At 32.2% G+C, this 11,682-nt stretch overlaps 1 protein-coding gene across 6 annotated transcripts in view; it reads right to left on the bottom strand.

Annotated features, from left to right (window-relative positions):
* The window catches only part of CYLC1 (cylicin 1), a 77,404-nt gene that overhangs the window by 41,034 nt on the left and 24,688 nt on the right, over positions 1–11,682 (bottom strand). For 3 of the 6 annotated variants that reach the window (XM_042974280.1, XM_042974283.1, XM_042974284.1), the window contains 3 exons: positions 9,244–9,297; positions 2,509–2,549; positions 546–664 (listed from right to left, as the gene is read on the bottom strand). In XM_042974280.1, the coding sequence (XP_042830214.1) occupies positions 546–664; positions 2,509–2,549; positions 9,244–9,297 (214 nt within the window). The remainder of the gene's footprint in view (positions 1–545; positions 665–2,508; positions 2,550–9,243; positions 9,298–11,682) is intronic. The other 3 variants (XM_042974281.1, XM_042974282.1, XM_042974285.1) reach the window with 2 other exon arrangements.

Below are 11,682 nucleotides of genomic sequence, written 5' to 3'. Positions count from 1 at the left end.
AAGATGTGGAATTGGCACTCAAATAAATGCATTGACTTACTCTGACTTGGGAGATGCTCTTAAAACATATTTTGATATCACCATGGGTGACCTCTGTAAGCTAGTTTTTCCTTTTCCTAGTTAATAAGATATTTACACTTTATATAAAAGGGGTAAAATCTTGAATGTCCCTGTATCTAGTATCCTGAATGCCAGATTAAAGAAAATGGAGAGGCCCTGAAACCTTATCAACATTAGCCCATGTTCTAAGGTTCAAATTTTAGATGTTTTTGCAGCTGGTAAACATTTCCTGAGAGATCTCACCAGTTTTATCATTAGGTTCTGTAGCTTTCATAGCCTATTACTATATAATGCCTTTGAAAATTAGAATTATGTATAAATACAAGTATATCTGAAACAGATGGAGGTATTCTGTTGTACAGGGAATTATAAATTTAAAATATCTGCTTCCAAAAGGAATTAAAATTCAAATTATATATATTTTTATTTAAATTCACATATTGTATAGTCTTAGATTTAGTTAAAATGACATTTTCAATACTTACAGGAACTGAGATTTGTAATTCTGAAGATATTGATCTCTTTTCTCTACCTGGCTGGAGTTGTTTGGGAAATGTCAAAGTAAAGTAATCTTGATTCCATAATTTTCTGTTTGATTCACTGACTATAATGAGTGAGAACAATGCACAAGTTGCAGTTAATAGCCAGACTTCCATCAGCACTGAAATATTCTTAAGATTCCATAATTTTCTGTTTGATTCACTGACTATAATGAGTGAGAACAATGCACAAGTTGCAGTTAATAGCCAGACTTCCATCAGCACTGAAATATTCTTAAGAAATATATTGCTTAAATTAAACTAAGTTATAACTCAAAATATAGCTTCTTTCCCTGGATTCTTTAGTATATTTGGGTATCAATTAGGGAAAATAAAAACTAATTTCCCCATTTAGCACTAAATTGTATGTAAAATTACATTTGTAACTTTATTTTTTAAATTAAACTTTTTTTCACAATTTTTACTTAAATCATAATAGTTAATATAATACAATAAGTAGGAATGTAAACTGGAGAAAAATTTGCTGTTTCTTTTCAAACATCATCTTATATATTTTGATTTATTTTCTTTGTCATTTTGGTTATCTTGCAGACAATGTGACTTCTATAGTCCCCATAATAGCACAATGCAGAGCATAAAGTAGTCCATAAAGTCTCTATTGATTAAATCTGATCATATATTTTAGCACACTTCTGACCTCAATGACATCCAAGTCACAAAAAATTAGGGCCACAAACCCAAATACTGAATTTAGTTCAGGGAAACCTATTTAAAGATTGGTATATACACCCTTGAGCGCATCCAGAATAAAGTGATCAAACTATCTGGGTGTTCTAACCTCAAAGGAAGAAATAGTGAGGTAATTCAGTATAGTTCTCCTGGATATAAGGAGATTAATGAAGGATGTGATCACTATATTCAAATATTTAAATAACTGTTATATGAAAGTATAATAGTAATAGTAACAGTATAACTGCAACTACTAACACATATAGTGGTTACTATGTGTCAGACTGTTTTAAGCACGTTTAATTCACACAACACTGAGTTAGATAATAAAATTTATAATTGCTTCAATTTTATAGATATACAAAAATGAAGCACTGAGAGAGGTTAAACTGCTTTCTGAAACTCATAATGGGGAAGAGCTAAGATTCAAACAGGTAATTTGGCTCAGAGTCCGTGGTCTTGGTCACAATGTTAGAGACTTTTTCTATGTATTTCCTGAGGGGAGAACTAGATCCAGTGGGAAAAGTTGTATCAGTGCAGGAAGATATCCGCTCAATATATAAGGAAAAAATTATTTAAGTTGTAGCTTTTCAACAAAATTGTATGTCCACTTTCGTCATTTTGACTACAATTCTTCTCTACTTTGGGTTTTGTAATTGTGATTTATCTCTACTTTGGGCTTTGTAATTGTGATTTTTAAATGAAAGGAAACTTATGTAATTAAGATTTGTTGATTTGTTGTTATAATGAGGAAGAACAAACTAAATATTTCATTTTTCAGTTTATTTATTTACTCACTTATGTATGTATTTTGAGAGAGAGAGAGAGAGAGAGAGAGAATCCCAAGTGGGCTCTGTTATGTCAGCACAGAGAACGACATGGGGCTTGATCCCATGAACAATGAGACAATGACCTAAGCTGAAATCAAGAGTCAGATACTTAACTGACTGAGCCATCCAAGCGTCCCAATATTTTCTTTTAAAATAGCTACTACAAACCTACATCAAGATCAAAAATACTTTAAACACACACATATTTCAATGCACACATATACACATACACACACATATAGGTTCTTTTAAATTTTAAGAGATATCAGGGCACTTTATGCTTTACTACTTTGAATGGTTATTTGTTCCAAAAAACAAAAGTTATTTGTCCCCAAAATAACTTTGAATATGATCTAAGTAATATTGAATTTCAAAGACTCAATTCTTACTTGATATGGAATTATCATACATTCTGATGTTTACTTCTTGCCTGTTAAAAAAAAGCTACAATTAAATTTGTGCTATAGTTAATAATAACTAATAATAGTCATACATCAATAAATATAATATAATACAATACAATACAATACACCAGTGAGAATGCCTGGTATCAAAAAGACAAAAATAATAAGCGTCTGTGAGGATGTGGAGAAAAGTAAACACTTGCACACTGTTGGTAGGAATATAAACTGGTGCAACCACTGTGGAAAACAGTGTAGAGTTTCCTCTAAAACCTAAAAATAGAAGTACCATATCATACAGTAATTCCACTTTTGGGTATTTACTCGAGGAGAACAAAAACATTAATTCAAAAAGATATATGAACCACTATGTTTAGCACAGCACTATTTTCAATAGCTAAAATCTGGAAACAATCTAACTGTCCATGCATAGATGAACGGCTAAAGATGTAGTGTGTGTGTGTGTATATATCAACTAAAAAAATGATTACATCTTTCCATTTGCAGCAACATGAATGGACCTAGAGGGTATTATGTGAAATGAAATAAATCAGATACAGAAATTAAAAAATACTATATGTTTTTGCTTATTATGTGGAATGAAAAAAGAAAACAAACAATGAACACATAAACAAAAATAGAAACAGATACATAAGTACAGAGAACAAGCTGGTGGTTGCCAAAGGGTAAGAGGATGGTAGCATGAACAAAATAGGTGAAGAGTATTAAGAGGTACAAACTTTCCATTATAAAATAAATAACAGGGATGAAATGTATAGCACAAAGAATATAAGCAATATTTTAACAATGTAGTATAGTGCAAATGGTAACTGCACTTATTATGGTGAGCACTCTATAATGTATAGAATTGTTGAATCACTATGTTGTACACATGAAACTAATATAATATTGCATGTCAACTATACTTCAATAAAATGTAACATAAATTTTGGGGTGCCTGCGTGGCTCAGTCTGTTGATAGTCCAAATCTCAATTTCAGCTCAGGTCATGATATAACATTTGTGAGATCAAGCCCCACATCAGGCTCCTCACTGAGTTTGGAGCCTACTTGAGATTCTCTCTTTCCCTTTCTATCTCTGTCCCTCCCCAATTGTGTGCACTCTCTCTCTCTAAAGAAATAAACATTTTTTTAAAGTAACATCAATTTTAAAACATGCTAAAATACTATGTACTTCTTATGTATTATTCAATATTGTAATAAACAAACACAGTTTGCATTATTAACATCAATAAACATATACTAAAAATACTTCAATTAAATTTATACTATGGATAATGATTATTATAAATACTATTATTAATAAGCCTTCAATAGTAACACTTTGAGGATTTTTTTCATTTGAATATAGTTGTCACAATGTTACATTAGTTTCAGTTGTACAAAATAGTGATTCAACAAGTTTATACATTGTTATGTTCACAAGTGTAGCCTTATCCATCTCAATACATTGTTGTTACAATATAACTAACTATATTTCTTATGCTATGCCTTTTATTCCCATAAATGTCAACTATCAGTTTTCTGCATTTGTAGGTCTGATTCTGCCTTTAATAATTTCTTTTTTGATATTCCACTTATGAGTGAAATTATATGGTATTTGACTTTCTCAGCCTGATTTATTTCACTTAGCATAACACCTTTAAAGTCCATCCATGCTGTCTAAAATCTCTTCCTTTTGGGGCACCTGGGTGGTTCAGTCGCTGAAGCATCCAACTTCAGCTCAGGCCATGATCTCATGATTTGTGAGTTCAAGGCTCATGTTGGGCTCTGTGCTGACAGCTCACACTCTGGGGCCTGCTTCAGATTCTGTCTCCCTTTCTCTCTGCTCCTTTCCTGCTCATACTTTCTCTCTCTCTCTCTCTCTCTCTCTCCCTCAAAAATAAATAAACATTAAAAATTATTTAAAAAATAAAATCAAATCTCATCTTTCTTGTGGTTGCATAATATTCCACTGCATGTATACACACAATCTCCTTATCCATTGATCTATTCATGGGAAAGTTAGTGGTTTCCATATCTTGGCTCTTGTAAATCATGCTTCAATTAACATAAGGGTGCATATATCTTTGTGAATTATTATTTTTGTTTTATTTGTGTAAATACGCATCAGTGAAATTATTTGATCATGTGGTATTTTAATTTTTAATTGTTTCAAAGAACCTCCATACTGTTTTCCACAGTGGCCATACCAATTTACATTCCTACCAAGAAGGTACAAGAAAGGGTTCCTTTTTTCTCCACATTCTCTCTTGTCAAAACTAATTGTTACTTCATGTCTTTTAACCATTTTAAAAGTTATAAAGTGATATCTAATTGTGGTTTTGATTTGCATTTCAGTGATTATTATTGATGTTGAGCATCTTTTCATGTGTCTGTTGGCCATCTGAATGTCTTTTGGAGCATCCGGTAAGGGAAGGAGAAATAAGATAAAAACACGGAGGCAAACCATAAGAGACTCATATACAAAGAACACACTGAAAGTTACTGGAGGGGAAGAGGTTGGAGGGATGGGTTAAATGGGTGATGGGTATTATGGAGGGCACTTTTTGGGATGAACACTGGATGTCATATGTAAGAGATGAATCACTGGGTACTACTCCTGAAGCCATGACAATACTGTATGTTAACTAACTTTAATTTAAATTTAAAAAAATGGCTATTCTGGTCCCCTGCACATTTTTCAATCAGATTGCTTGATTTTTTTCCTGTGGAGCTGTATACATTTTAAATATATTTTGAATATTAACTCTTTATCAGGTATATCATTTGCAAATGTCTTCTCCCATTCACTAGGCTGCTCTTTTGTTTTGCTGATAGTTTCCTTTGTGGTGGAAAATATTTTTATTTTGATGAAGCCCCAATAGTTTACTCTTGGTTTTGCTCCTCTTGCCTTAGGAAACATATCCAGAAAAAATATTGCTATGATTGATGTATGAGTAATTATTGCCTTTATTATGAGAGTAATTATTGCCTGTATTATATTATAAGAGTAATTTTTGCCTGTATTATCTTCTAGGATTGTGATGATTTCAGGTCTTTAATCCCTTTTGAGTTATTTTTAGGTTTGCTATTAAAAGGTGATTCAGTTTCATTTTTTTACATGTAGCTGTCCAGTTCTCCCAGCACTATTTATTGAAGAGATGGTCTTTTGCCTAAGGTATATTATATATATTGTGTTTCTTTATTGAGAATCTCACTGAGTTCTTCCACTCCCTTCTACAGCCTGGTATCTTTATAATCATTACTTTAAATTCTTTATAAGGCATGAAGGTAAAAAAAGAAAAAAAAAAGAAGAAGAAAAGAGGTTAGAGAAGGAGGGAGCCAAACCATAAGAGTCTTAAAAACAGAAAAAACTGAGGGTTGATGGGGGGTGGGAGGGAAGGGAGGGTGGGTGATGGGTATTGAGAAGGGCGCCTGTTGTTATGAGCACTGGGTGTTGTATGGAAACCAATTTGACAATAAATTTCATATTAAAAAAAGAAACAAAAACAAACAAAAAATAAAAAAATAAATTCTTTGTAAGTCATAGTGCTTAAACCTATTTCATTTAGTTGTTTTTATGAAGTTTTTTTCTTTCTTTTTTTTCTCTTTCTTTTATTTCTTTATTTTCATTTTCTTTCTTTCTTTCTTTCTTTCTTTCTTTCTTTCTTTTTTCTTTCTTTCTTTTGGAGAACATTCTTCTGTGTCTCCATTTTGCTTGACTTTCTGTGTTTGTTTCTATGGATTGGGAAGATCACTGACATTTTCTAAACTGAAGGAATGGTCTTGTTTATGGTTAGCCTCTATGTAGACTATGTGGTTGGTGACTTTTCCTGGCTGGCTAGAGCTACGGTTGGCATGGACTGAGTGTCTTGGGGCTTTCCAAGTAGTGGGCATCCTGTCAGGACAACTAAAAGTGAAGTGTATGCAAGCAGGGTATTCTCAGCATTCTACACACTGAGGCCACCCTAGTAAGATAAAGCTGAAATGGGTGTAAACCATGGTGTTCTGGAGCACTCTGTGAAGGAGGTGCCAGGCAGGGTGGCTGGAGCTGATGTAATGTGCAGTCAGGAGGTCCCTGAGCTCTCCATGCAGAGGGTGCCATAGCAGAACAGCTGAAACTAAAGTGGGTACAAGTGAAGGCACTTAGGTCTCTACACACAAAAACATCTTGGGAGGATAACTGAAGACCAGAATCCACCCTAGGCACCCCAGGCATGGAGGGACCCACACAGGGAAAACAAATTACCATAATATTTGGCTTTGAAAACTAGAGAAGCCTAACAATCAGGGGGACTGAATACTGGAACTTTAAAAATCCGGGGACCAATAGTAATAATAATAATAATAATAATAATAAAAGAAAGAGAGGCAAGCCATAAAACAGACTCTTAACTATAGAGAATAAAAAGGGTTGCTGGAGGGGAGGTGTGCGGGGGGATGGACTAAATGGGTGATGGGTATTATAGAAGGCACTCAAAGTGATGAGCAGTGGGTATTATTGTATGTAAATGATGAGTCACTAAATTCTGCTCCTGAAATTAATATTATAGTGCATATTGGCTAACGAGAATTTAAATAAAAACATGAAACAAACAAACAAAAAGCCAGGGGGAGCTCAGTTCTAGGAGAGTGAGGAGGGCAGAGTCCCTGCCACTAAAGATACAGCACAACAAACAGCCCTGTTGAGATGTCGTTTAGAAGCAGCAGTTTTGAAAACACTTGGAGTGTGCAGGAAGGAAATTTATTTACTAATCTCAGAGAATGTCCTGGGTGGGCAGGGATCTTTGGGGAACTTCTCAAGGAAAAAAAGAGCTAGTAGGTACCATTCATTTCCTTCCCCCACACCCTAACCTAGATTCAAGGGCAACAGCAGAAGTTAGCACAGTGCATACTTTCCACTTCATTTGCTAATAGTGTTCCCCAACCCTGTGTGCTCCTGCAGAAACATTCCTGACATCCAAGCTTCAGCAGTTTTTCCAGGTAGCTGCAGCCCCCTTTAGCAGCAGAAGTGTGCAGAACTTTCTGGCACTGTCCTTCCAGACCCCATGTTCTCCTGTGGACCTTATGCCTCCAATATACCCTTGTCTACAGCCCATTGAAAGCAATGCCAAAAAACAGCCTCACTAGGAGCCAGCACCACTCCAAAGTGATTCCTGGCCTGTGGAGAGGGGAAGATAACTACACATGCAAATCCAACAGTGACTCAAGAAGTAGGCTGGGAGAAGACATCAGAGAAGAAACTGATGGTTACCAAAGGGGAGGTGGCTTGGGGAATGGATGAAATAGGTTAAGGGGGATTAATAATATACCTATCATGATGAGCACTGTTAATGTATAGAATTATTGAATCACTATATTGTATGCTTGATACTAATATCACATTATATATTAACTATACTGGAATTAAAATAAAAAATAAATATTTAAAATAAATAAAATTACATGATTATAAATCTTAAAATGATAAATTAAAATAAGAGACAAAACTTTTTCAGTGGATTATAGAAGATATACCAAAATAAAAGAACACATAAAGATTAATGTTTTAGTGGAGATAGTGTACTGTGTACACACTAAAGGATAGTAAGCTCATAAAGCTACACTAATGTCAAACAAAGTTACTTTTAACGTAAATAAAGATAAATGCAACATTTTATAATGCTAAATGGGTCAATCCCATAGGAAAATACAAGTCTAAATTTGCATGTACTCACTTGCATAACTAAAATACACAAGCAAAAAGTTATACAACTAAAAGCAATATGCAAACTTACAATTACAGCTGGAACATTTAGTATGTGGAGCAATTATATAAAATATATAAGTAGAGATATAGAAATTTTGAATAACATTATTAACAAAATGACATATGAAGACACTACACCAAACAACTGCAAAATACACATTCTTTTCAAGTTCACATGGAATATTTAACCAAAGTGACTATAGGCTGGACCATAAATTAAGTTTCAACAAATATCAAAGTACTGAAATTGTATGGTATATATTTGCTGACCACAGTTGCATAAGGCTAGAAATCAATAACAAAAAGAAAATTTTGAAAAATCTAAATATTTGGAAATTAACAGTATAATATATATGGGTTAAAGAGTAAATAACAATTAAAATTAGAAAATATTTTGAAATATATTTTGTATATCATGAAGAATAATATGATAGTTAAATATGAATGGATGCAAAGAATTACTAAGAATTTTATAGCTTTATTCATATATCAGAAAATAAAAGAATCTGAAAACAAATGTTTTACATATCCATATCAAGAAACTAGAAACAGAACAGCTCATTGAAGCCAATATATGTAGGAAGAAAAAAAAATAAAGATAACATGGGCACCTGGGTGGCTTAGTCAATTAAACATTTGACTCTTGGTTTCAGCTCAGGTCATGATCTTATGGTTCATGAGATTGAGCTCTGTGTTGAGCATTTTTCTGACAATGTGGAGTCTGCTTGTGATTCTCTGTCTCCTCTTTCTCCACCCCTTTCCTTCTCTCTCTCTCTTATAAAATACATGAATAAACATTAAAAAATAAAGATAACAGAGGTGAAAAGAAAACAAAAAAATTATGCATGTAAACTTGAAAAATTAGGTGAAATAGGAAAATTCCTTTAAAAAGAACACATATTAAAGCTGAAATAGAAAAATATAAATTATTGTATGTATACTAAAGATGTTAGCTTGATAATTAAAAACTTACCGACATAAAGAATTTGCGGTATGGATGTCTTCATTGATAAATTCTCCCAAAAATCTGAAGAATAAATAATAACAATTATTCACAAACTCTTCTGAAAAAGGGAACATTTATCAACTTGTTCTATGAGAAGAGAATAGCCTTAATAACAACATCTGAAAAAGTCATTAATAGAAAATAAAATTACAGTCTTATATCTTTTATAAATATAGATTCTAAAATGCTTAAACATTTTATCAAATTCAACACATAGAAAGCATATTATATCACAACCAAATGAGTCCTATTTTAAGTCAGTTCAACATTTGAAATTCACCACATTAACACATTAGAATAAAGGAGGGAAAGTCATGTGATCATTTCAGTATACAGAAAAAGTCTTTAAGAATATCTAACATTTGGGGAGCCTGGGTGACTTAGTCAGTTAAGCGTCTGACTCTTGATTTAGGCTTAGGTCATGATCTCATGGTTCATAAGTTTGAACCCCACATTGGGCTCTGCAATGGTGGTGTGGAGCCTGCTTGCAATTTTATCTCTCCATCTCTGCCCCTCCCCGGCTCACACTGTCACTCTCTCTCAAAATAAATAATAAACAAATAAAATTACAAAAAAGAATATCTAAAATTCATTTATGGAAAATTTTTGGCAAACAAGAAATAGAAATTTCTTTAGCCTGGTAAAAAGAATCTATATGAAACCAGAATAAATGTAATATTCAATGGTGAAGTAGAAGCGTTCCTCTTAAACTGATGAATAAAAAGGGTGTCCACTAGTAAACTTCGATCTGACATTGTAATAGAGGTCCTAGCCTATGCAATAAAGCAAGAAAAAATAAGTTAAAAGCCTAAAAATAGTAAAAGGAGAAATAAAATTGTTATTTGCAGCCAGCACAACTGTTTACATGGAAAATGTAAGATGTTCAGACACACAATCAGAATTAATAAATGAATTTAGTGAAATTGCTATATACTAAGATTAACTGTGAAAATAAGTTATATTTCTATACACAACAACATAATTAGAAAATATACCATTTATATGATAACATCATGAATACCAAACACTTAGGAATAAATCTAAAAATATATCTTCCAAATGTCTATAATAAAGGGTGTAAACCAATATTAAGATAAATTAAATAAAACATAAACAAATTGACATATATACCATCTTCAGGAATTGAAAGATTCAATATTATATGTATAACACACCTTCCCACATTGATATATTGATTGAATATAATCTCAATAAAAATTTTTTGACATTTTTTATAACTGATAGTTGATTCTAAATTTACATGGAAATGAAAGAGCCAAGAATATTCAAGACAATTTGAAAAAAAAATGGAAAATTATACATTGCCAAATATCAATATATCAATTTATGATAAAATGGCAACAGTTAAGACAATGTAGTATTGGCACAAAAACAAATAACCATTGAAACAGAATAGGAAATATAAAAAGATGTCTATAAAGATATGGTCACATGAATTATCCCAAAATTGTCATGCAATGGGGAAAGAGTATTTTCAACAAATGGTACTAGTCAATTTGATATCTTCAAAGGGACAAGATGTGAGTATTGGTCCTTCTCTCACTTTACACACCAAAATTAGTACTAGATGTATTATAGACATAAAGCTGAAAAGTAAAACAAAATATTTTCAGAGGTAACATAAGAGAATATTTTAATAGCAGTGGAATATTTCTTAAACAGGACACAAAAATATATAATCCTAATGGAATAGAATGACATGTAAGCCTTCTGTTATCCAATGGGGATTAACTGTACCACTCTCCCTTTTTCCAAAAAAAAGGAAATGTAAAGAAAAAAGTAGATAAAAGTAGTAGAAAAAAGTAGTAGATATTTCTTTTTTGAACATCATAATAAAATATTTTTAAAGAAATGGTAGTCATAACAATATTAATAACAATAATAACTAGTATGTTTATTGTGCTTTTATAGCATTTTAGAGTGCTTAAAATGCACTTTCCAGTATAGTATACCTTTTAATATAATAAGCTATTTTAATTTGTTTTATTTGTTCTAGAATGAAATCCTGCTCTCAAAATTATTTTTCCTTCTCCATTTATATGTCGTTTTCTTCAAATCTTCTTTTTATAAACATAACTGCTGTTTTTCTCTACTTCATTTAATTCATTACTCTTCTTGAAATTCTATTCCTTGATAATTGAATAAGTCAGTTCTTCAAATTTGAATAAGAAATTATGATGTTATTTTCATTCATGTATTCATTCAACTAATAAATATTGAGTACTGTGGAAAGCTAGTAAATAACTTCACAAAATGTCCATATCTGAAGGACTGGAACCTGTGAATATCATCTTATATGACTAAAGGGATTGTACATATGTGGTTAAGAACCTTGAAATCAGGAAATTATTCTGGATTATCCAGCAAGACACTTAATGTATTCAA

This window comes from Panthera tigris, chromosome X, assembly GCF_018350195.1.
Source record: "Panthera tigris isolate Pti1 chromosome X, P.tigris_Pti1_mat1.1, whole genome shotgun sequence".
In the NCBI taxonomy this organism is placed as follows: Eukaryota; Metazoa; Chordata; class Mammalia; order Carnivora; family Felidae; genus Panthera; species Panthera tigris.
The sequence above is the reverse complement of the archived record's forward strand: the minus strand, read 5'-3'. Positions and strand labels throughout refer to the sequence as shown.